Here is a 25,257-nt window from a genome sequence, read left to right as displayed (position 1 = left end):
TGGAGCTGAACTGGCTTGGCTGTCCCTGTTTCTAGCATTCAGGGCTTGGTAGACAACCAGATGTTTGGATACGAGCAACGTCCAGTTCTCTACCAATGTTCCTTGAAGACCTATCACACACCACGAGTTGGAGCTCAGGTGATGCCTTCAAGGCTCCTGCCTGGTATGAAGCTTCAGGGTAAGTGGTTCTGTATTTTGAGCCATGAATCCAACTCCTGTGATAATATCATAAAGTCCTAAAGGTGAGAAACTCTCCCAGGCTGGGCTCGGCAGCCTCATCTGAAAAAGATCAGACACTTACCGATGCTGGAAAGGTCAGTGAGAAACATTTATGGAATGGATTATGCCTCCATCAAGGTTTCTGAGGAAACCAAGTGGTCTTATGATTATACATGTTAAGACTGTCTCCTAGTTTTAGGTCATTCAATACAAAACCATGCACAGAAGAGATCAGAAGGAAGTTGACCACACGTGGTAGTTGTCATTTGCTAACTAGATCCTAGGTTTTTGTCTTTTGTTTTTTTGTTTTTGAGATGGAGTCCTGCTCTGTTGAGCAGGCTAGAGTGCAGCGGCACTATCTCGGCTCACTTCAACCTCCATCTCTCGGGTTCGAGCGATTCTTGTGCCTCAGCCTCCTGAGTAGGTGACTATAGGTGTGCACCACCATGCCCGGCTAGTTTTTTGTATTTTTAGTAGAGATGGGGTTTTACCACGTTGCCCAGGCCGATCTCCAACTCCTGAGCTCAGGCAATCCACCTGCCTCAGCCTCCCGAAGTGCTAGGATTACAGGCATAAGCCACTGCACCCAGCCCAAGTCTGTCCATTTTCTAGGCCAGAAATTACCCTGACCCAAGCTTCTCCCACCTGGGTCACTAGAACTTCCTCTTTCCTGGCCTGTCCTCTTTATCTGTTCCCGACGTGGCAGCTGTAGGCCTGATGATGGCTGTTTCTGCTTAAGATTCCAGGTGACTTATTTCAGGGAATCCTAAGTTAGATTTACCTTGGCCACCAGAACCCCAAGAGATCCAGGAACTGTAGCATCCTCAGACCTTCTGCACAGCACTGCCAGCTGCCTCCATCTCTAGCTCCAATGTGCCAGCAGATGGCTGCAGCTGTGGCCATGGCTGCCGCCGGTCAGGCGCTGTCCTGGGGGTCCGGGCCCCAGCAGCCCTCTCGATGATGGACTCTGCAGTTCTCCTGCAGCCCCTCCTTGGAGGCCCTGGGGATGCTGGTTACAGGCCCAGCCTCAGTCCTGCTGCTGGCTGTGAGGGAACTGGGCCCACCAGGACCATTCCTGTGCTGGTTTCCTGCTTCTCATCTACCTAGAGGCTTCACCAACCCTGAGCCAGGCCTCATGGGGCAAGACCAGACAAGGCAATCCCAGGAACCCCTGCAGCTTCCTAGTGCAGACACAGCCCTCTTGACCTGCTATAGCATCGGCTGGCCCACGGCACCCAGCCCAAGAACTTCTACACACCTAGGGCCTGCTCCTGTTCTGGGGACCTGGGCTCCCTGTGGCCATTCCACCCAAGGGTGATTCACCACCAGGCAGTAAGGGTGAGAGGGTCACCGTCTGTTCGCCACAAGCCGCTACTGGCTGGCTGTCCTGTGGTTGACCCTCTGGGGGACCTTCTTATAGCTAGTTTGTTGTGAAGCTGAAGCATAGCTAACATTTCGCTGTGGGCTTACTATCCTTGCTAGTAGCTCTGGTAGGTGTTTCAGGCTCATGGCCTCACATCCTCAGGACCCTTCAAGGCAGGCATTTGTTGTCCCCATTAAAAAGAAGCATGAGGGAGGCCAGAAGCCCTGCGACCCAGGCACGCACAACAATTGCCTCCGCCTGGAAGGCCCTTCCTGCCCTCAGTCCTCACAGAGCTGCCCAGGAGGCCTTAGCTACCTCAAACTCTCCCTACCCACACTGGGGGCATCTTAAAGGGCTCCCTCCAGCTTCTGCTGGGTCCTTGGCTATCTGTTCATCTGTCGTAGCAGGCTCTGAGAGCAGGTAACATGGTTTATTCTTCCAGAGCTGGATCCTCAGGGCACAGAGCCAATACTGATGATTCGAGCTGAGCTTTTTCCTACCTGCTATGTACTGCTGGACCTACAGGAAGGTAGGTACCCTTCTTGGTTCTTCACTGGCACTTCCACGCCATTTCTCTATTCCTCAAGAATCCCAGTTCCTATGAAGTGCTGACTATCAGATAACGCCAGCTACCCCTTTCTTTTGGGGACGATGTCATCCTCTCCATCCTTCGTGGATTGTTCTAGCACTACTTGCCTCCACTGCTGTTGTGTCACTGGTATCTGACAATGGACTAGAACATTCAGACATTTTGATCTCTCTTCAACCTTATTTCAATGAACCCGGGTTCTGTACCACCTTAGACATCTATTACAATGGTCATACCACAGACTAGATGCCACCTCCAAGGCAGACTCAGTGCCTTCCGATCTGTTTAACTCACCTATGCTCCCACCCCAGCGAGTCCCCAGTCTCAGTCCCAGATCTTCCTACCGATCCCCACCCTTCATCCTCACTTCCCTTTGACCCTTCTCAGAGCTCAAAAACCCATCACTACATCCTCTCTTATGCACACTGTCCACTCCACTCCCACACCCTTTTCTAGTCTGTTTTCCTGGAAAACCTCCATTCTGGTCACACCAGATCTTTAAAGCTCATTCTTGCACCTGAGGAGCTGGAGAAAACCATCACACCCAAAGGCCTCATTTCAGGCTACGACCAGAACTCAAGGCAAGCCACCAACACTACTCAAACACTATTGTCTCATTCCTGTCCACAGACTCGCCTGTATTGCATATTCCTAAAGGCGATCCTTCTGCCTTGGCCTCCCAAAGTGCTGGGATTACAGGTGTGAGCCACCACGCCCAGCCTGTTTAGAACCTCGTTTTCTGGCTTTCTATCCCTCTGCAAACTTCTCAGATCTTCCCCTAGGATCCATTTCCCCACCCCTGTTGGATCAGTTCCAGCTACACATCTGCCCGTGTACTACCAGCTTCAGACACGCTCGACTGCGTGCCAGCCCCCCATAATTACCACCACAAGTCTCCCTTTACTGAGGATTCTTTCCATGGCCTAGATTTACTGTGCCTACCCATTTCAACCTGACTTTTCACCGCTCTTATCAGAGTCACTAATGACTGCCATTCTGAGGATTGTGACTTAGGCATCTTAGTCTATCAACAGCATTTGCCAGGGTTGGCCACTGCCTTACTTCGCCCAGGCTGGAGTGCAGTGGTGCAATGTCAGCTCACTGCAGCCTCTGCCTCTGGGTTCACATGATCCTTCCCCACTCAGTCTCCCGAGTAGCTAGGATTATAAGAGTAGCTAGGATTGCAAGAGTAGCTAGGATTGCAAGAGTAGCTAGGATTATAAGCTAGTGCCACCACACCCAGCTAATTTTGGTATTTTTAGCAGATGGTTTACCATGTTGGCCAGGCTGGTCTCAAACTCCTTACCTCAAGTGATATACCAGTCTTGGCCTCTCAAAGTGCTGAGATTACAGGCATGAGCCATCACACCTGGCCAGGGTTCTTTATAAAAATCTTTTATCTTAGAGAGACAGGGTCTCACTGTGTTGCCAAGGCTGGTCTTGAATTCCTGTGCCCAAGTAATCCTCCTGCCTTGGTCTCCCAAAGTGCTGGGATTACAGGTGTGAGCCACCACACCCAGCCTGTTTCTAGAACCCTGTATTCTGGCTTTCTATTCCTCTGCAAACTTTTCAGACTCTTTTGCTCTTTTTGTGGTTCAAACTTTAGCATGTTTCAGAGTCACCTGGAGGACCTGTTAAAACATAACATGCTGTGTTGCCCTACCCTAGATTGTCGAATAAGCTTTTTTGTTTTTTGTTTTGTTTTTTTGAGACAGAGTTGTACTCTGTCACCCAGCCTGGAGTGCAGTGGTGCAATGTTGGCTCACTGTAGCCTCTGCCTCCTGGGTTCACTCCTACCTTGGCCTCCTGAGTAGCTGGGATTACAGGCATACACCACAATGCCCAGCTAATTTTTGTAGTTTTTAGTAGAGATGGGGTTTTGCCGTGTTGGCCGGGCTGGTCTCGAACTCCTGACCTCAGGTGATCTGCCTGCCTTGGCCTCCCGAAGTGTTGGGATTATAGGCATGAGCCCCGTGCCCAGCCCCTAGATTATTGAATAATTTTTTTTAATTATTTTTTTGAGTCTCACTCAGGCTGGAGTACAGTAGCATGATCTCGGGCTGACTACAACACCTCTGCCTTTCGGGTTCCAGCAATTCTCCTGCCTCAGCCTCCCGAGTAGCTGGTAGGCATGCCCGCTACCATGCCCAGCTAATTTTTGTATTTTTAGTAGAGACAGGGTTACTCCATGTTGTCCAGGCTGTTCTTGAACTCCTGACCTCAGGTGATCTGTCTGCCTCGGCCTCCCAAAGTGTTGGGATTACAGGCATGAGCCACCACGCCCAGCCTGAATATGCTTTGTCAACAAAGAAACCAGTAGTTCTCTATGATCCACATGATGATGTATGGCATCCTTAGCAGGCTACATGAACTGTCGGACTCCAAGACCTGCCTGGCCTAATCCACCTACTTCAGCATTGGTAGGCTTCCCAGGGCCAGAGTAGCCCTTGTGGCCTGAACTAGACCCGGACCTCTGGTTTCTTAGGCTCACTCCAGCTCACATGTAAGATGGCCACGTCCAAGCTGGGCTACCTTTTCTGGCTAATCCCAGGCTACTTTGAAATCCAGCTGTGACCTATGGTCTGCTGAAGAGATGGAGTAGGAGATGAAGCCAAGGCCCCAGAGTGCAGGCCAGGAAGTGGCAGAAATACTCTCCAATGCTGGCAACAGAGATGGTGCCCTCTGACAACGGGCACAGTATAGACCACAGGGCTCTCTGCATTGCCCAGCTGAAGCTAAGCATGGTTTATAAGGGAAGGTAGCAGGTTGGGTCGGGTGCAGTAGCTCGCATCTGTAATCCCAGCACTTTGGGAGGCCAAGGCAGGAGGATTGTTTGCATCCAGGGAGTTTGAAACCAGTCTGGGCAAAGTGAGACCCCATCTCTACAAGAAAAATGAACTGCCAGTTGTGGTGGCACACACCTGTCATACCAGCTACTTGGGAGGCTTAGGTGGGAAGCCTGCTCGAGTCCAGGAAGCTAAGTCTACAGTGAGCTGTAATCACACTACTGCACTCCAGCCTGGGTGACTGAGCTAGACCCTGTCTCAAAGGGGAAAAACAAAACCCAAAAAAGCATGGTGGCATGTCCCTCCAGAAGCAGAGAGCTAGCTCTCATTGAGAGATTTAGAGGTACGCTAAGTACTGAGTCAGTTCAGGGAAGTCAAAAGACGCACAAGGCTCTTGCTGGAGTCGGGCATGTCTACCTCCTAACCAGTCCTCCATCTATAGAATAGGGTGTGCTACCTGCCTCCCAGCGAGAGGAGGGCTGAAGATGGGTGCTGGACGGCATGGTGGCTGGGATGCAGGTGCTACCATGGCCGCCACTCTAGGTTTTAGCCTCGGATTTCTGGGAATTTAACATAGTGGATCTTGGTTTAGAGTGAAGATGGATTCTCCTGAGAAGAGTTACTGGGAGCTGTGATCTAATCTGTGTAAGGCAATAGCTACTGTTTCAGCTAAGATGTCTCTCTCCTCTTCCAGCCTGCAGGGAAGGCACAGCTACCCCCATTTTACAAGTGGAGAAAGTGGCTTAGAGGTCCAATAACCCACCCATGTGTACAGACTTAGCCTATGGTGAAGGTGGCAGCCAGAGAATCCTAGAAACACAAGTACAGCCACAGTAGCCTCTCATCTGCAGCTCTAGGTCTCCAGCAGGCTTCTGCCGGGAACCTTGCTGGGAGGAGGTGTGGGCACAACTTGCCTGGCACATCGAGAGCAGGCAAAGCTGGAGCTGGCACAAGAACACTCACTTTGGGGCCAGTAGACTCTTGCCTTCTTCGACTCTTCCTTGGAGGTATGGAGGACTAGCCGATATTTCTTTAAGATACAGCTGGGGCCTTGGACACTCAGTGTCATCTGGGACAGATTCTTTATTTCTGGGCAAAAGACAAAGCAAAGGTTAAGGAAAGTCTGGAGGCCAGCACTCTGGGGGTGGAAGGAGGAGCAGTAGAGAAGGGCCGGGAGTTTGAACACAGCACCAAGGACCCCCTGCCTTTCGCTAGGGCCCAGGCCTGAAGCATCACCACTTCACTGCTTGTTCTGGGTGGTTACAGGCAAGCTGCAAACCCCAGGGCCTCCTTTTGAGGGAGGATGGCATTTATCCTATGGTCCCCACAAACAGAACAGGGCCTACCTTGATCAGTTCAGTGAGGGTTCACCTCCGGCCTCAGTAGGAACCAAGACATTCCATTCTATAGCTAAGACCCAGAACCCTGGTCCCAACCACAAGTCAGGATCCAAGACAAAATTTTTTTTTGTTTTTGAGATGGAGTCTTGGCTCTGTCACCTAGGCTGGAGTGCAACTGGCGCAATCTCGGTTCACTGCCCGCTTAGCCTCCCAGGTTCACGCCATTCTCCTGCCTCAGCCTCCCAACTTAGCTGGGACTACAGGCGCCCGCCGCCACGCCTGGCTAATTTTTTGTATTTTTAGTGGAGACGGGGTTTCACCGTATTAGCCAGGATGGTCTCGATCTCCTGACCTCCCAAAGTGCTGGGATTACAGCGTGAGCCACTGCACCCGGCCCCAAGACAATTTTTCCCCAAGACAGTCCAAAGTTCCTGGCCCAGACTATGAGAGGCTTTTTAGAAAGCAGGGCGTATACCCCTATTGTCTTCATTTAGTCTTGTCAGCCAACTGATACATTTGGGAGGGCAACTGTATTATCCCCGTTTTACAAATAGGGAAACGAGATCAGGGAAGGTAGTGTGCTCGAGTTCACAGCTAGGAAATAAGTTTGTAACCACCCGTGCTCTTTGCGTGGCACCATGTGACCTCTCTTCCCGATTACACATCTACAACCCAGGACAAAAGATTTAATCAGCCCAGGTGTGGGGACTGGGGAAGAGGGTGTGTGGGGTGGTGGGAGGGGGCGGGGGTGGAGAAAATTAGTCTGGAATCTATATTTGCTGAGAAGCAGGGCAGCAAAGGCTGAGACCAAGAAGGAAAGGCAGAGACAGTCTGAGGTCCTACCCTCTGAAAAGATCACTTTCTTGGTTTTCTTGTCCTCAGGCTGCTGGCCCACATCAGCAGGGTTGCAATTCACAAGCAGGATGGCACCCCAACCGCTGGGACCCCAGATCCATTTTTTCTGCAAATGAGATAGGAACGTTGGCTTAGGAAGGAGCCAAGTAAATCCTCTGCTTCTCGGATGCCACCTCATAGCAGAAAGGCCCAGCTAAGCCTTTCTCCAGGGTCACAGGGACCCATGGAACAGGACCAGTGAGGTCAAGAATCTCTAGACACAGGAAGGTAACATCAGGTAAGGAGGCTAAGAGGAAGGGAAAGAAGCTAGGTTCGGGGTTACCAGTTACCTACCTCATATTTCAGGGTCAGAGAATCAGGGACGAGGCAAACTGGAAAAGAGATGTACCACCTGGCAGCAGCAGCTAATCCTCTCGTCTAGGAGACTCCACAACCAGGGTAGGACATGTGCCTAGAGTTGCCAGATATTCTAGTTTTGTTTTAGTGAGGTAGAGGTTTAATCAGTTCTGATCCCAGTACTTTGGGAGGCTGAGGCAGGCGGACCACTGGAGGTCAGGAGTTTGAGACCATCCTGGCTAACAGTGAAACCCCGTCTTTACTAAAAATACAAAAGAAATTAGCCAGGCGTGGTGGCAGGCACCTGTAGTCCCAGCTACTTGGGAGGCTGAGGCAGAATGGCGTGAACCTGGGAGACGGAGCTTGCAATGAGCCGAGATGGTGCCACTGCACTCCAGCCTGGGCAACAGAGTGAGACTCTGTCTCAAAAGGGAAAAAAAAAAAAAAAGTTAGCCAGGTGTGGTAGCACACGCTTGTAACCCCAGCTACTGAGAGTCTGAGGCAGAAGAATTGCTTGAACCTGGGAGGCAGAGGTTGCAGTGAGCTAAGATCATGCCACTGTACTCCAGTCTGCGTGACAGAGGGAGATTCCATCAAAAACAAAAAACAAAAACCAAAAACCTCACAAAACAAAAAGAATTTAATCAGCTCTGACTTGTACCATGACAGTTTTTTTCCCCGCCCCCCCCCCATATCTAATCCATCAGCAATGTTATAGCAGTTTGGCTAGATACTAGGAAGGTCAGAGCAAGTGAGCCTATGGGCAGATTTGGCTTATAGGGGTCCGTTCCCCGCCCCCTTTTGCTGGCAGACTCACCTTAGCCTGTTTGTCACTTGACATCTCAACTTGCCCACTGCGGTAGATGTCTACCTCTAGAGAGACCTCTGAAAAAGAAAAGGGTGTCCCAGCCACCTAGACCTGCCAGATGGAACCTCAAAGTTACAGGGTATCTCCTGCGGGGCTGCCCAAGGCTGGCATCAGGGCATCCAGCCTTTCTGGCATGCTATCAGTTTAGAAGCAGAAAGCATCCTCAAAGGTGACAGCTTCACACTTCATATCAGCAAGCCTAGAGAGGTCCAAGTAGTCACATGTCTACCCCAAACTTCCCGGGAACTCACAAAACAAGCCCATCATGGTCCTCATGCCATCTCATGCCTTTCGGCCTCTACCCAAGTGATTTTTTTTTTTTTTTTTTTTTTTTTTTGAGACAGAGTCTGGCTCTGTCACCCAGCCTGGAGTACAGTGGCCGCATCTCAGCTCACTGCAAGCTCCGCCTCCCGGGTTCCCGCCATTCTCCTGCCTCAGCCTCCCGAGTAGCTGGGACTACAGGTGCCCGTCACCTCGCCCGGCTAGTTTTTTGTATTTTTAGTAGAGACGGGGTTTCACCGTGTTAGCCAGGATGGTCTCGATCTCCTGACCTCGTGATCCGCCCGTCTCGGCCTCCCAAAGTGCTGGGATTACAGGCTTGAGCCACCGCGCCCGGCCCCAAGTGATTCTTACTTGCAAAGTCTACCTCTCTAGCCTTCTGGACAACTTTATGCTCCAAGACATAGGAAAGTCTTAATATGGCCGGGCACAGTGGCTCACTCCTGTAATCCCAGTGCTTTGGGAGGCTGAGGTGAATAGATCACTTGAGGTCAGGAGTTCGAGACCAGCCTGGGCAACATGGTGAAACCTCATCTCTACCAAAGATACAAAAGTTAGCTGGGCATCGTGGAGGGCACCTGTAGTCCTAGCCTCTTGGGAGGCTGAGGCAGGAGTGTCACTTGAGCTTGGGAGGTGGAGGTTGCAGTGAACTGAGATCACACCACTGCACTCCAGCCTGGGTGACAGAGCAAGATTCTGTCTAAAAAAAGAAAAAAAAAAATTTCAATACATGACAATTCTAAGCCCCTTTAAAATTTAAGGATTAGCTGGGCACGGTGGCTCACGCCTGTAACCCCAGCACTTTGGGAGGCCAAGGCAGGCAGATCACCCGAGATCAGGAGTTCAAGACCAGACTGACCAACATGGCAAAACCTTGTCTTTACCAAAAATACAAAAATTAGCCAGCTACGGTGGCAGGTGCCTGTAGTTCGCTACTCAGGAAGCTGAGGCAGGAGAATCGCTTGAACCCAGGAGGTAGAGATTGCAGTGAGCAGAGATCGTGCCACTGCACTCCAGCCTGGGTGACAGTGAGGCTCCATCTCAAAACAAAACAAAACCAAACCAAAAACAACTCCCCTCCTCCCCCTACACAAAACAAAAACACACTTAAGGATCTAGGATTTTGCCCAGGTACTGTCATAGGGACTGCCCCGCCGCCTTAGCATACCAGCTCCCATCCCTTCCACCACACAAGGGACAATCACGTGGCTCTAGTGTGGTCTTTTGTTCATAGCTCTTATTTGACATGCTGATTCCTAACTGGAACATCAGGGCCACAAATGTGGGACTTGTTTCCTGTTACGTCATCAGCACCTGGCCAGCAGATGCTCAGGGACCCGATGCCCACTGCGAACCGGGCTGCCCCAGGTCCTAGGGATCTAGCAGTGTGCAAGACGGAGACCTCATCTCTTTAGAGCTTACATGAGCACATATGTGTGCACCAGGGGAGGGGCAAGCAGATATATCATGTTTGATGGCAATAATCACTGAGGCATATGGGAGAAGGAATGGAGTGGGGGTGTTTCAGTTTTAGGTGATCAAGGAAGCCTAAGTTGACATTTGAAAAGAGACCTGAAAGAGGCAAGAAAATCTGGGTTAACATCTAGGGTAAGACCCATTAGGGGAAATAGGAAGCCCAAGGTGGGAAGGCCAAGGATCACAGTGACCAACAGCACCCAGAGCAGAATGAGCAGGATGACACAGGGGGAAGATTCGCAGGTGGTAAAGACAGAGGCAGCCCAGGGTTACTTGTGTAGTTTTGTGGGCAGTCACTTTGGCTTTAATCTAAGCAACATGGAAGCAGTTGGAAGGCGCTATCCAATATTCCACTTAAAGATGTGCCACTCTGGCTGCTGGATCAAGGCTAGAGGTCTAGTCAGAAGGGCAAGGGTGCCAGCATGAACCCCACTGGGAGGTCTGGGCTGTGACCCAGGTGAGAGGATGGGGGCTTGAGCCAGGGCGAGCACACTGGGAGTATGAGTTGCTGGGTTCCGGCGAAACATCAGGTAACACTCATAAGATTCAGACTGCTGTGGGGTAAGAAGAGTCAGGTGATGCCAAGGTTTACACTAGAAGGATGGAGCTACCCGCTACTGTGATGGAGGGACTACTAGAAAAACAAGTTTTCAGGAGTAGAGAATCCATCTGCATTTCAGACATCTGTCAGATACCCAAGCGATCATGCTGGTTAGGCAATATCCAAGTCGGGTTTGTGGGAGCAGCCTGTCCATAGGTAACATTAGAGCCATGTGACCAGCCTCCTGAGCTCGAGACACTTCACTGATTGAAAGCAGGGGGAGAAAGGACCAGGAAGAGCTCCTCTGAGCTCCAAAGTGTTCTGAGAAGGAACAGGCAGGAGGAAAAATAAGTTGAACATCCCTGAAGCGTTAAAGTGTGTTAAGAAGGTACGTGGCTCATGCCTGTAACTCCAGCACTTTGGGAGGCTGAGGCGGGAGGATCACTTGTCAGGAGTTCGAGACCACATTAGGCAATATGGTAAAACCCTCTCTATGGGGGCAAAAATAACAAAAAAATTAAGAAAATCAGCTGGGGTTGGTGGTGCGTGCCTGTAGTCCCAGCTACTTTGGAGATTGAGGTGGGAAGAGCCTGGGCAACACAGGGAAACCTATGTCTGTATAAGAAATTAAACAGGTATGGTGATGTAACACCTATGGTCCAAATTACTGGAGAGGCTGAGGTGGGAGGATCATTTGAGGCTGCAATGAGCCATGATCGTGTCTCTTCACTCCAGTTCAGCTTAGGCTACATAGTGAGACTCAGTCTCAAAAACAAGACCAAAAAAAAAAAAAGACAAAAAACAAAAAAAACCCCACACAAACCAAAAACTTAGTGTTGTAGATGTTAGAGTGCTATAAGAACTCCGTTGGTGGTAGGTGTCTAATTTGAGAAGATTCTAGAGAAATTGAGGACACAGATGGCTCCTCAGGAACAGAGGTGGGAGAACAGACTTTAAAAGACAACCTAGGCCGGGCGCAGTGGCTCACACCTGTAATCCCAGCACTCTAGGAGGCTGAGGCGGGCGGATCACGAGGTCGAGTCCCATCCTGGTTAATATGGTGAAACCCTATCTCCACTAAAAGTACAAAAAATTAGCCGGGCATGGTGGCGGGCATCTGTAGTCCCAGCTACTCTGGGAGGCTGAGGCAGGAGAATGGCGTGGACCTGGGAGGCAGAGGTTGCAGTGAGCCAAGATCGCACCACTGCACTCCAACCTGGGCAACAGAGCTAGACTCAGTCTTTAAAAACAAAAAACAAACAAACAAAAAAACACCCACAAACCCTAGAACCAGGTTTAAGAGATGTTGTGGCCAGGCACAGTGGCTCACACCTGATAATCTCAGCACTTGGAGAGACCGAGGCAGGTGGATCATGAGGTCAGGAGTTCGAGACCAGCCTGGCCAACATGGCAAAAACCTGTCTCTACTAAAAATATAAAAATTAGCCAGGAATGGTGGTATACGCCTATAGTCCCAGCCGGTGAAGTAGGAGAATCACTTGAACCTAGGAGGTGGAGGTTGCAGTGAGCCAAGATCATGCCACTGTACTCCAGCCTGAGTGACAATAAGACTTAATCTCAGAAAAAAAAAAAAAAAAAGAAAGAAAAAAAAAAGAAAAAGTAGATGTTATAGAGCTTGCTCCTGAGTTGATGGGGGTGATCTAGAGAGCGGGGAAGGGTGGCAGCTTCTTACATTGGTAAGAATTGACAAAGGAATGTTCTTGAATGAGAAGAAAGGATCTAGTGAGGCAAAGATTAACTTTGGACCAGACACGTCAACTGTAACAAAGGAAGAAGGTAGGCACCAGACAGGCGTAGGTGGGTAGATGGCAGCGACACGGAAGTTCTGGCTGTTCTATTCTCAGAATTAGGTCGGCAGTGCATGAAGATGGAGCAGCGACTGAACGTCAAGGAGGGCGTGTGAGTGGGTATCTCAAATAAATCCATTTAGGAGTTTGTTCAGGAGTTCCTGGGGCCCACAGGAATCATCTTGTTATGGGGAGAATCCTTTTTGGCTCCTCTTGCAATCCCACCCTTTCCCCCACCCCAGCGGTGGGCTGGGCCCCAGGCTCCCAGTGGGAGCAACACTCACCAATGCCAGTGAGGTACACCAGAGCTGTGCCCACGGGAGCATCCTCATTGGGCCCATAGTACGTGATGGAGACCTGTGGAGACAGCATTCCGAACCCATAGGCGGTGTTGAAGGGGAGGGACCAGGAACAGAGCCCCAGGCCTGTGACCTTGGTCTGGTGTTACAGCTTCTGAAGTCTCACCATGAGCTGGTACAGGGACCACAGTCCTGCACTTAGGGCTGAGTCAGTCCCCCGAGGACTTAGAACCTGCCATGACCTCCAACCCCAACCTTGTCGAGAGCCAGGCTTGCAACCACCTGTCCAGGTGAGAGCTGTATCCCTGATGGCAGCAGGATCGAGGGACTTACCCCATACCACTCAAAGGGATTTAAGATCCAGGCTGCCTGGCTCTAGAGCCCAAGTTTGAAACCACACTATACATTCTCCCTGCTAACCCCACCCTCCCAGGTCCCATCCACTACTCCATAAGGTGCACAGTGGGGAAACAGGCCTCTGGTGGCTTAAGCTGCTAAGGACACCCAGGTGGGGAAGCAGCATTAGGATTCAGTCTTTCCTGTGTCCCACACCGCCTCTACTTTATGCTTTTAGAAAGAGACCTGCACTCCAGCCACTGGCCCTGACCACAAGGTCTTGGTCATGAACCACAGACCCAACCATTGGCCAGAGATTGTGAGAGATCCACCCCGTCCTTAAATAGAAGCTTTAGTCCTCCAAGGTCAAGGTTCTTTGTTGGCCACGCCTGAGGGTGCTGGAGGCCAAGCCCTGGGCAGAGAATGGTTCTCAGGTAGTCTGGAGTTCCACTGGGACCTATTGTGGCCTCCGTTCTTATCCGAGATACCTTTCTTTGCAACGGAGTTTTGTTCTTGTTGCCCAGGCTGGAATGCAGTGGGACAATCTCAGCTTACTACAACCTCCACCTCCTGGGTTCAAGCGATTCTCCAGCCTCAGCCTCCTGAGAACCTGAGATCACAGGCACCTGCCACCACACCCGGCTAATTTTTGTATTTTTAGTAGAGACAGGGTTTTGCCCTGTTGGCCAGGCTGGTCTCGAACTCCCGACTTCAGGTGATCTGCCCATCTCGGCCTTCCAAAGTGCTGGGATTACAGGCGTGAGCCACCACACCCGGCCAGAGACGCTCAGTTGCTATCTAAGTCCACTACTTGCCTCTTGGGGAATTGCCTGCCCTGGGCACACAGCGCAGGTGGGTGTGTACCCTACTCTGCAGCAGACATCTCCAGTAGGTCCTGCAGGGTGTAGGGGGAGGGAGGAAGAGCTCTCCCAGTCCTGAACTGCTCCATCATGGTTCTCATCCCCAGCCCCGCATTGGGGGCACCTGGAGAGCTTTAAACCAGAGGCTAGGGTCCTAGCCCTGAGGTTCCACTTTAATTGGTAGAGGGGGTGTGGCCTGGGTATTGATGTTATCAGGTCCCGTGGTTCTCACCTGCAACCAAAGTGGAACACTCCTGCCCTGAATGAGCCACCTGCTTCTACCACAGGAGACCACTGCTGCCCCCTTGTGTACGAGGTGGAGGGAAACCTCCCCACCGCAGGCACCCCGTTAGGGAGACAGCTTACCCAGGGGCGAGAGTACACGCTTGGCTTAAGCTCAAATCCTGGGTCTATCCCACTCTAGGTAGGCTGCTTAGGTTTAGACACGGCACTCTGTGCCTCAGTTTCTTCATATGTGAAGTGATGGTAGGCCAGGCACAGTGGCGCATGCCTGTAATCCCAGCACTTTGGGAGGTGGAGGCAGGTAGGTCACTTGAAGTCAGGAGTTCGAGACCAGCCTGGCAAACATAGTGAAAGAAATCCCGTCTCTACTAAAAATACAAAATTAGCCCGGCGTGGTGGTGGGCGCCTGTAGTCCCAGCTACTCGGGAAGCTGAGGCAGAAGAATCGCTTGAACCTGGGAAGCGGAGGTTGCAGTGAGCCGAGATTGTGCCATTGCATCCCAGCCTGGACAATGAGAGTGAGACTCTCAAAAAAATAAATTAAATAAAATAAAATAAATGAAAAAAAAATAAAGCCATGGTAGAGGCCCACAGTCCGGAACATGATCCAAGCTCTCTGGTATGTAGCATGCATTTAGGACACCTTAGCTATTACATCTCTTTCAAGTCTCCACATCCAGAAGAGCTGCCTTCACCAAAAGCCCGTCTGAGTTACGCTGCTAACACCTTGAAGCCAGACTGTGGCGCGGCTAGGTCGGAAGCCAGCCCAGCATCACCGTCAGGGGCTCGCATGGCTGAGACAAACTCGCCCAGCTTGAATCCCAGTTCTGCTCGTTGCTGACTTGGCAGGGCACCTTCTCTAGGTGCCTCCGTTTCTCTGTAAAATGGGGTCATGGTGTGTCCACCCCACTGGTCTGTTGCAGACACTGAATCAGATCAGACATGCAAAACAACGTGTTTCACAGGCTCAAGTCATGTCTGCAGCCAGGAGGGAGCCCCAGTTGCTGTGTTAGCTCCCATCCCTGGAAGATGCCCCTCACCTCTTCCCCTGAGGCTTACCTTATCCGCATCCACAGAAGGGCTGGGTGATATCATCTTCACTGTGGCGTACGTGGGATCAGACAGGGGCCACCAGATGGTGGCGTCTTCCTCCTCAGAAATCACTGTGTTGGCCACATCGATCAAGACCCTCCCGGAGCCATGGATGGTGAAGCACTGGCACTTCTGGGGGGCACATCTGGTTTGCCAGGTAAGAGACACATGTCAGGGCACACTCACCTTCTCAGCCTAGGAGATGACTGGCATGGGGGAGGGGACGGCTCCCAAATCCTCATTCTCCTTAGGGTGTTGAGGCAGAGTGTTCTGGGGTCCTTATTCCTACCACCCCCTCCCAGAGGACCCCATGTTTGCTCTCTGACAAGCTCCAGCCCAAACCCCACCCCGCTACCAACACTGCAGAAGTTACCACAGCTACATCTTAGTAATAAGCACCCAACTTATTGGTGCTAGAAAGGAGGAGCCTAGAAAGGAGGAGCCACAAAGGATCCCCCTAAGGAAAAAGACCAGGGCAAGGGACTCAGGAGGTTGTATTGTGACCCTGCTGTCAGTCACCTCCACCTGCAGGCTCCAGCATCTCGCAGTCTCCCTGGCCCACTCCTCACAGCCCCCCGTGGACGAGCCTCCCCACGGTTTCACACACAGGGGGACAGAGAGGCCAAGGCGCTTGGCTCGCTAAGAGTCCCCGGCAGCTGCTACAGGGCAGAGGCAGGATTTAAGTCAGAGTCCTGCAGTGGTCGGAACTGGGAGGCCCCCGCTAGAGACCCAAGGCTTCCCAAGATGGGGCAGGACGGTGAGGCTAGAGAATTAACCCCCGACTCCCAGATCAAGGGGACTGGGTCCCAGGCCTGCCTGCCTCTGTCTGCCAGCTCTGGCAGAGCTCTCAGCATCTCACCCGCTGAGATCCAAGCAGATTTCTGTGCCCAACACACAAACGGCATGGGCAGGGCTGTCTAGGGACAGGCGGACGATACTCTGAAAGGACATGGCTCGGCCCTCCACGCTGACCATCCTCAGGCCTGCACCACAGCCCTCACTCGGCACAGCAGTCTCGGATGCCCCACGGCTCACCCTGCCCTCCCCTGTTATGCCGTCCAGGCCTGTGCAGCCCACCCCCTTGTTAAGAGAGGGAGGGGTCAGCAGCTGCCCAGGTGGCACTGATTTTCCCTCTCAGCGCTTCCTGGTGACTGAGAGTCGGGGGAGCAGGTGGCATCAGAACCCCTTCATCACCAATTTATCAGGCAGCTCGTGCCGGCAGAGCTGCAGGCCAGGGGAGTCTGAGGCCAGTTACTTAGGCATCCCTGGCCTTCAGCTGGGAAGAGGAGGGGCTCTGGGAAGTCGATGCCTTGGAGTGGTCAACTTGGCCATGTTGCTGCAGGACTCAGCTGGAAGCTGTTGGGGCAAAGACCTGCAGAGGGCAGTTGGGAGCAGCTGATGGGAGTGGTCAGGATGGCAGTGTGTGGCAGCATGCCCAGGCTCTAGGGTCTTAGTTCTAGGGTGTGCGTCTCCTGGAAATTGATGAAGGAGTTCGGCAAAGTGCTGGACTGGTGGTTTTGTTTTTGAGACAGGGTCTCTATCACCATGCTAGAGCGCAGTGGCACAATCACAGCTCACTGCAGCCTCAACCTCCCTGGCTCCAGTGATCCTCCCCATCTCAGCCTCCCAAGTAGCTGGGACTACAGGTGTGCACCACCATGTCCGGCTGCGTTTTGTATTTTTTGTAGAGACCGGATTTCGCCATGTTGCCCAAGCTGGTCTCAAACTTCTCGATCCAAGCAATCCTCCTACCTCTACCGGCTAAATTGCTGAGATTACAGGCGTGAGCCACAGTACCTGCCCAGACTAGGTGGTTATTAACCCTCTGGTGGTTTCAAAAATTATCAAGGGTGCTTGTTAACATTGCAAATTCCCGGTCCCAGAAGGTCTAGGGTGTGATCCAGGAACCTGCATCCCAATCCCCAGTGATTAAGGTGAGCTCCTTGCTTACAGCTGTGTCACGGGGGTGGGGCACAGCAAGTGTTGGTGGAATGAATACATCAAGCCAGGGTCACCAGCTGCTACCCATCTCAGCCGAGCCCACAGAGCAAAGAAATAGGAACTCTTGCTCTGGCACGAGAAACTTACATAACTTACTTTAAAATTGTGTTCATTTCATGTCTTAAGCTTGGATTGAGCTCTTTTTTTTTTTTTTTTTTTTTTTTTTTGAGACAGGGTCTCACTCCGTCACCCAGGCTGGAGTGAAGTGGCGTGATCATGGCTCACGGCAGCCTTGACCTCCCAGGCTCAAGTGGTCCTCCCACCTCAGCCTCCTGAGTAGCTGGGACTACAGATCTGCACCACCGCGCCCAGCTAATGGATTTACATTTTTCGGCAGAGATGGGGGTCTTGTTATGTTGCCCAGGCTGGGTCATTCTTCCTCTTGAATAGGTACCACATGCACATGGTTCCAAGTTCAGAATCTCCCTCCTGCCCTGTCCCTTACCCACCTGTAGGTGGAGGTAGTGACTGTTTTTTTTTTTGTTTTTTTTTTTTTTTTGAGACGGAGTCTCACTGTGTCTCCCAGGCTGGAGTGCAGTGGCGCGATCTCGGCTCACTGCAAGCTCCGCCCCCCGGGTTCACGCCATTCTCCCGCCTCAGCCTCCCGAGTAGCTGGGACTACAGGCGCCCGCTACCGCGCCCGGCTAGGTTTTTGTATTTTTAGTAGAGACGGGGTTTCACCATGTTAGCCAGGATAGTCTCGATCTCCTGACCTTGTGATCCACCCGCCTCGGCCTCCCAAAGTGCTGGGATTACAGGCTTGAGCCACCGCGCCCGGCCTAGGTAGTGACTGTTATCCGTTTCTTGTCTTTCCAAATAAATGTTATGCATGACCAAGTAAACATGTGTGTATCCTTTTCTTCTTCTTCTCTTCCTCCTCAAATACTAGCATACAGTTAGATAAATTCGAAGGGGCTTTACTGTGAGAAAGGGAAGGACGTGGAGTCTATTTTAAGGTTAAGGGAAAAAGGCTTCTGCAGGTTCCTTCAAGGTTACATCTCAAGACTAAAGAGAAAAGTTATAAAATGCAAAGTTAAGCTGCTTGGTTACAATTACAAACTTTTCAGTTCAGTGGAGATGCCCCTGGAAGCCCATCGGGTTATCTTTTTTGAGGAAGGACAAGGAGGTCATTTAGTCATTTGCTCCACAAGAATTTGTTGAACACCTACTATGTCCGGGGCTCTTTTACTCTTTTCTTCTGTCCTCCTACTACCTCCTTCTTATACAAACGGTAGTATGTGCCACCCAGTATTCCACACCTTGCCTCTTTCACTTCATAGTTATACTGGAGAGAAGTTCTGCGTATCAGTACGTAAAAAGCAGCCTTCACCCCTTTGTATGGCTGTGTATTTTACATAGGGTTGTACTGTAATATAAACATGTGTTTTCAGCCTTTGCTCTGATACACAAAGCTGTGAGAGTCACCCGGGTGTACCCAGCACAGGATATGGAGCTGAGGTACTGAGTGAAGACTGCTCGGTCAGCCAGGCTGGTTAAATTTGCAAGTTGTAGTAAAAAATCCGCTCCCTGGAGGTTTTAAGCATCCAACATAACTCTCAAGGATGACTCTGTTTTAGTTGCTCTTGGAGGCAGGGGGTTGGTCAGCAAGACCCAAAACACCCCTCTGGTTGGATTGAAAGTGGCAAAATTAAACAGGCAGGAGGCACTCAGAGTGCAGAGGCTCTGGCGAGACTCATCCCAAAGGATTCACCCACCCTCACACACAAGCGGCCAGAGGCAGCTGGAGGTAGAAGACGGGTTGACTGGGGAGGGGTGGCTGAGGCCCAGTCCAGGCTCTGGGGTCTGGAGGAGGGCAGGCTGGAAGCTCTGACCTTCCCCATCCTGGGGCAGCCCTGCCTTGTGCCAGGGCTCTGTCTGAGCACAGTGAGGAAGGTTCCTCACCTAGCCTAGTGGACAGAGATGAAAGGGACTCAGACCCAGAGCACGTCCTGCTCCCCTCCAGGGGCTTCCTATTCACCACTGAATCCCCAGCACCTGCAAAAGAGCCCCAGACATAGTAGGTGCTCAACAAATTATTGTAGCGCAAATGACTAAATGACCTCCTTGTCCTCCCCCTAAAAAGATAATAACCCGGCCGGACACGGTGGCTCAGGCCTGCAATCCCAGCACTTTGGGAGGCCAAGGTGGGTGGATTACCTGAGGTCAGGAGTTTGAGATCAGGCTGGCCAACATGGTGAAACCCCATCTCTACTAAAAATACAAAAATTAGCCGGGTGTGGTGTCACATGCATGTAATCCCAGCTACTCAGAAGGCTGAGGCAGGAGAATCGCTTGAGCTGGGGAGACGGAGGTTGCAGGGAGCCGAGATAATGCCACTGTACTCCAGCCTGGCCGACAGAGCAAGATTCTATCTCAAAAAAGGAAAAAAAAAAAAAAAAAGAGAATAACCCAGTGGGTTTCCAGGGGTGTCGCCACTGAACCGAGGGTTTGTGATTGTAACTAAGCAGCTTAACTTCAAATGCATTTTACAACTGTTTCCCCTTCTCTTTAGTCTCAAGATGTAACCTTAAAGCAAACTGCAGAAGCCTTTTCCCTTAACCTTAAAATAGACTCCACGTCCCTCCCTTTCCCACCATAAAGCCCCTTCACGTTTCTCTAACTGTATGCTAATATCTAATTACGTGCTTACTTAGAAGTTCCAGGCCAGGTGTGGTGGCTCATGCCTGTGATCCCAGAGCTTTGGGAGGCTGAGATGGAAGGATTCCTTGAGCCCAGGAGTTTGAGACCAGCCTGGGCAACATAATGAAACCCTGTCTCTAAATGATAATAATAATAGTAATAATAATAATAAAAGAAGTTCCAGGGGCTAATCTTGAGACAGACCAAGCCTGGAGATCCAGCTGCAAAATTCAAGAGATTACCTCCAGGCAGCTAGCCAACAACTCAGCACATAGCTGAAATGACGTCAGCCCGTGCTTTAGGGGGACTCAGCGCATAGCCGAAATGACGTCAGCCCGTGCTTTAGAGGAAGAAGACACAGACCTTGTACTCCTCACAATTCCTGCATGCCTCCTGTACCAAATTTTCTTTTCTTTTCTTTTTTTTTTTTTTTTTGAGACAGAGTCTCACTCTGTTGCCTACACTGGAGTGCAGTGGCACGATCTTGGCTCACTGCTACCGGTCTTCCAGGTTCAAGCGATTCTCCTGCCTCAACCTCCCAAGTAGCTGGGATTATAGGCGTCTACCACCACGTCCAGCTAATTTTTGTATTTTTAGTAGAGATGGGGTTTCACCATGTTGGTCAGGCTGGTCTCAAACTCCTGACCTCAGGTGATCCACCCGCTTTGGCCTCCCAAAGTGCTGGGATTACAGGCATGAGTCACTGCGCCCAGCCAAAATTTCCCTTCTTAAACTCTTGCCTTCACTCCAGAAAGTTGAAGTGGCTGCTTTTGATGTGAATCCAACCACTCCCCCATTGCTAGTTTTGGTAAATAAAGTCACTTTCTACCTAGTTATTGGGCTGGAGCTCTCCAAGTGGCATTGGCTGGACCTGCTTGGGTTACATGATCATAAAGTAACTTTGTATTGACTCCCGCACTCCTCACATGCTTATTCCATGCAGGAAGTTCTCTCTCGGCAACTCAGGTTTGCTCATCACGCTTAAGCCATCAGAAGTCCCATGGTCACTTGAAGTCACTGTGGTGGGTGCTGTGGTGTGGGTGCCAGCTGCAGCTGGCACGTGGTGACTTCCAACCTACAGTCAGTGGAATGATGGCACCCAAGAGATATCAGAGCGCCCCCCTTTATGGGGAGGCACTCACGCCCCCAGCTGCTGCGAGTGTCGTGTCTCTTCTGGAATTGACTTCTGTGCTTAGGAGCGGCCTAGCACCTGGTTGTGTCCCCTTCTGGGGACAACCACATCCAGTGTGGGGGGACAAAGGCCGGGTTGTCTTGTCTGAATGCAGGACAACTCTGAGGCCCTTCCCCAGCCCCCGAGATACCCCATGCATTGCCTGAAGCCTTGAGGCAACTGCGTCCCAGTTCAGTGTCTCTCTCTGAGCCCCACACTCCCTCCCAGGTGCGCTTCCTGAAACACCCTCCCCCGTAAACCTCCTGCACTCCCTCCCAGGTGCGCTCCCTGAAACATCCTCTAAGAATCTGTTTCCAGGAAGCAGACATAAAACAGTCTCAATTCAGGAGTTGGAAAGTCGACTCCCACACAAAAGACTCGGTTTAATAAAGGGGAATCTTCACCCTTTTCTATGAGGGCTTAATGCAGGTGCAAGGCTTACAGCTGTGGAAAGGAGGAGGCTGGCTTCTTTCTTTCCTATTCTGCCAGCTGCAGCTGGCACGTCGTGATTTCCAACCTACAGTAGGTGGAATAATGGCACCCAAGAGATATCAGGTCCTAATCCCCGGAACCTGTAAGTTATCTCACGTAGAAAGAGTCTGTGTGGCCGGGCGCAGTGGCTCACGTCTGTAATCCCAGCACTTTGGGAGGCTGAGGTGGGCGGATCACCTGAGGTTGGGGGTTCGAGATCAGCTTGACTAACATGGAGAAATCTCGTCTCTACTAAAAATACAAAATTAGCTGGGCATGGTGGCAGGCACCTGTAATCTCAGCTACTCAGGAAGCTGAGGCAGGAGAATCGCTTGAACCCAGGAGGCAGAGTTTGCGGTGAGCCGGGATCGCGCCACTGCACTCCAGCCTGGGCAACAAGAGCAAAACTCCATCTGAAAAAAAAAAAAGAAAGAAAAGAAAAAAAAAAAAGAAAGAGTCTTTGTTTACAGAGGTGAATGAAGATCTTGGGATGGGGAGATTGTCCCGGACTATCTGGATGGGCTCCAAATATCATCACAAGTGTCCTTATAAGGGAGAGGCAGAGAGAGATTTGACACACACAGAAGAAAAAGCCATGTGACCAGGGAGGCAGAGATTGGCGTGAGGCAGCCACTAGCTGAGGAATGCTGGCAGAAGCTAGAAGAGAAATTCTCCTCCTAAAGCCTTTGGAGCTGGGATGGTCCTGCTGATACCTGAATTTCAGCCCAGCGAGACTGATTTTGATCTCCTGGTCTCTGAAACTGAGGGAGGGTCCATCTCTGTGGTTTTAAGTCATTTAGTTCGTGATGATTTATAATAGCAGCTTCAGGAAACGCCTATGTGGTCTCTGGGGAAGGGAGAGGTGGGAGCAAGGCTAAAGGAACAGGGAAGTTTTGTTTGATGGGCATGACCAGGGGAGGGCTCTGTGCTCTAGGGGGCTGGTAGCACTTTCTCTCCTCCAGAGACACCTCCCACCTGCAACCCACACATGACTGGGGTAACATATGTGCATCTCTATGTCCCCTGATGCCAGGGGTGCCTTATCCACCAACTTGTCTCTGAGTCCTTCCCCAGCCCTAGGAATCCAACAAAATCTTCAGTTTTATCTGCTAAGTCCTGTTCGCTGCTCCAGGCAGCCCTATCTGCCAGGTTTGGGGCTGAACTCATACCAGCTTCCTCCATCCCTGGCCCCCTTCTGGTCCACAGAAACACTCACGTCCTTTGCTCCAGCACATTTGGGGCTGGGGGAACAGTTGATTTTCTTCAGAGCAGCGTGTTTTGACCCAGGTTTTATGGATCCCCTTCTCCTTAGTGGGCAGGGCAGAGGCTTTTCAAAAAAAAAAAATACAGTATTTACTTATTTATTTAGAGACAGAGTCTCACTCTATGCCCAGGCTGGAGTGCAGTGACACAATATTGGCTTACTGCAACCTCCGCCTCCTGGGTTCAAGTGATTCTCGTGCCTCAGCCTCCTGAGTAGCTGGGACTACAGGCGAGCGCCACCACGCCCAGCTAATTTTTGTACTTTTAGTAGAGACGGGGTTTCACCATGTTGGCCAGCCTGGTCTCAAACTCCTAACCTCTGGTGATCTGACTGCCTTGGCCTCCCAAAGTGCTGGGATTACAGGCGTGAGCCACTGCACCTGGCCCATTTTAACCATTTTTAAGTGTACAGTTCAACAGTGTTAAGTATATTTACATTGTTGTGAAACAGATCTCCAGAACTTTCTCATCTTGCAAATCTGAAAGTCTACACCCATTCAACAACTCCCCTCTTCTTGCTCCTCCAGTACCTGGCAACCACCATTCTATTTTTTTTTTTTTTCAGACTGTCTTCCTTTATTGCCCAGGCTGGAGTGTAGTGGGGTGATCTTGGCTTACTGCAACCTCCACCTCCCAGGCTCAAGAGATTCATGTGTCTCAGCCTCCCGAGTAGCTGAGATTACAGGCATGTGCACCCCACACCCGGCTAATTTTTCATATTTTTAGTAGAGATGGGGTTTCACTATCTTGACAAGGCTGGTCTCAAACTCCTGGCCTCAAGTGATCCACCTGCCTCAGATTCACAAGTGCTGGGATTCCAGGTGTGAGTCACCTGGCCCAGCCTCTACTTTCTGTTCCTGTGAATTTTTCTAGATAACTCATGTAAGTGGAATCATACAGGATTTCTCTTTTTGTAACTGGCTATTTCCTGTAGCATAATGTGCTCAAAGCATATTCATGTTGTAACATTGACAAGATTTCCTTCCTTATTTTCGAGACTGGGCCTCCCTCATTCTGTCACTCAGGCTGGAGTGCAGTGGTACAATCACGGCTCACTGCAGCCTCAACCTCCCTAGGCTCAGGTGATCCTCCCACGTCTGACTCTTAAGTAGGTAGGACTATAGGTGAGCACCACCATGCCCAACTATTTTTTTTTTTTTGTAGTTTTTTGTAGAGATAAGGCTTTGCTGTGTTGCCCAGGCTGATCTCAAATTCCTGGGTTCAAGTGATTTGCCCACCTTGGCCTCCCCAAATGCTGGGGTTACAGGTGTGAGCCACCGTGCCTGGCCTTCCTTCCTTCCTTTTTAAGGCTGAATAATATTCCATAGCCAGGGTGGGCAGATTGCTTGAGCCTAGGAGTTTGAGACCAGCCTGGGCAACATGGTAAAACCCCCCCTCTTAAAAAAAAAAAAAAAAAAAAAAAAAAAGGACATCTTGCTTTCAGATGTCTACCCAGAAGTGGGATTGCTGGATCATATACCAGTTGTATTTCTAATTATTTTTAGGAACCTCTATACTTTTTTCCATAGCAGTTGCATCATTTCATTTTACAATCCCATCAATAGCGCACAAGAGTTCCAATTTCTCAATATCCTCACCAACACTTTTTTTTTGATAGTAGCCATTCTAATGGGTACGAGGTCACTGTGGCTTTGATTTGCATTTCTCTGATGGTTAGTGATGGTAAGCATCTCTTCATGTGCTTGTTGGCCATTTGTACATCATCTTTGGAGAGATGTTATACTCGAGGGTTTACTTCCAGGCTTTCTATTCTATTCCATAGGTCTATTTGTCTTTATGACCATGCCATACTGTTTTGATGACTATAGCTTGTAGTATGTTTTGAAATCAGGAAGTGTGAAGGCAGAGGTTTTTGATATTCATCTTTTCCACCATCATATGTTCTCCATGACCTACATGAAAATAACAGGATCCCTGGGTGTTCTCTGAACATCTCGGACACTTTCAAGCCAATATCTGGTCTCAATTTTAATGATCTCAAGCCATCGAGTTTTATTTTCTACAGAGGAATCTAAGTCTTTATGTCAAAGCCATAAAAGGCAATATACAAAAAGAACACCGAGGAGATGAATTACTCCATTCCACAAAAATCCATCACTGTCAGTATGTAGGTGAATGCCCAGTTGTAGGTGAATTTAAAGAGGGATATGCCCAGACCCTCAGTGGGGCTGACCCCTCCTCTGCTCCCTCCTCCTCTTCTTGGAAAGGTCCTGTGGGAAACTCAGAATGAACTAGGATCATGCAAAATTTTATAGCCCAAATATATGTCTGGGAGCAAAACACACACACAATAACGTGGCCTTCAGCGCAGCCTGTTAACACTTTTCAGTTTGTTTTGTAACAGTCAATTCAACCATGACAAATGAGTGAATGAATGAACGACACCAACAACATCTTGACC

General features: G+C 50.5%; 1 protein-coding gene across 1 annotated transcript in view; it reads right to left on the bottom strand.

The window, feature by feature from the left end:
- The window catches only part of PADI6 (peptidyl arginine deiminase 6), a 30,276-nt gene extending 13,968 nt beyond the window's left edge, over positions 1-16,308 (bottom strand). Inside the window, exons 1-6 of the mRNA XM_025387099.1 lie at positions 16,149-16,308; positions 15,257-15,434; positions 12,745-12,817; positions 8,306-8,373; positions 7,141-7,258; positions 5,921-6,046 (exon numbers count right to left, since the gene is read on the bottom strand). Coding sequence (XP_025242884.1) covers positions 5,921-6,046; positions 7,141-7,258; positions 8,306-8,373; positions 12,745-12,817; positions 15,257-15,434; positions 16,149-16,264 — 679 coding nt within the window. The 5' untranslated portion in view covers positions 16,265-16,308. The remainder of the gene's footprint in view (positions 1-5,920; positions 6,047-7,140; positions 7,259-8,305; positions 8,374-12,744; positions 12,818-15,256; positions 15,435-16,148) is intronic.
- Positions 16,309-25,257: the final 8,949 nt, after the last annotated feature.

The sequence above is a fragment of the Theropithecus gelada genome, chromosome 1 (assembly GCF_003255815.1).
Source record: "Theropithecus gelada isolate Dixy chromosome 1, Tgel_1.0, whole genome shotgun sequence".
In the NCBI taxonomy this organism is placed as follows: Eukaryota; Metazoa; Chordata; class Mammalia; order Primates; family Cercopithecidae; genus Theropithecus; species Theropithecus gelada.
Note: the sequence above shows the minus strand (reverse complement) of the source record. Positions and strands in the feature narration are given on the sequence as shown.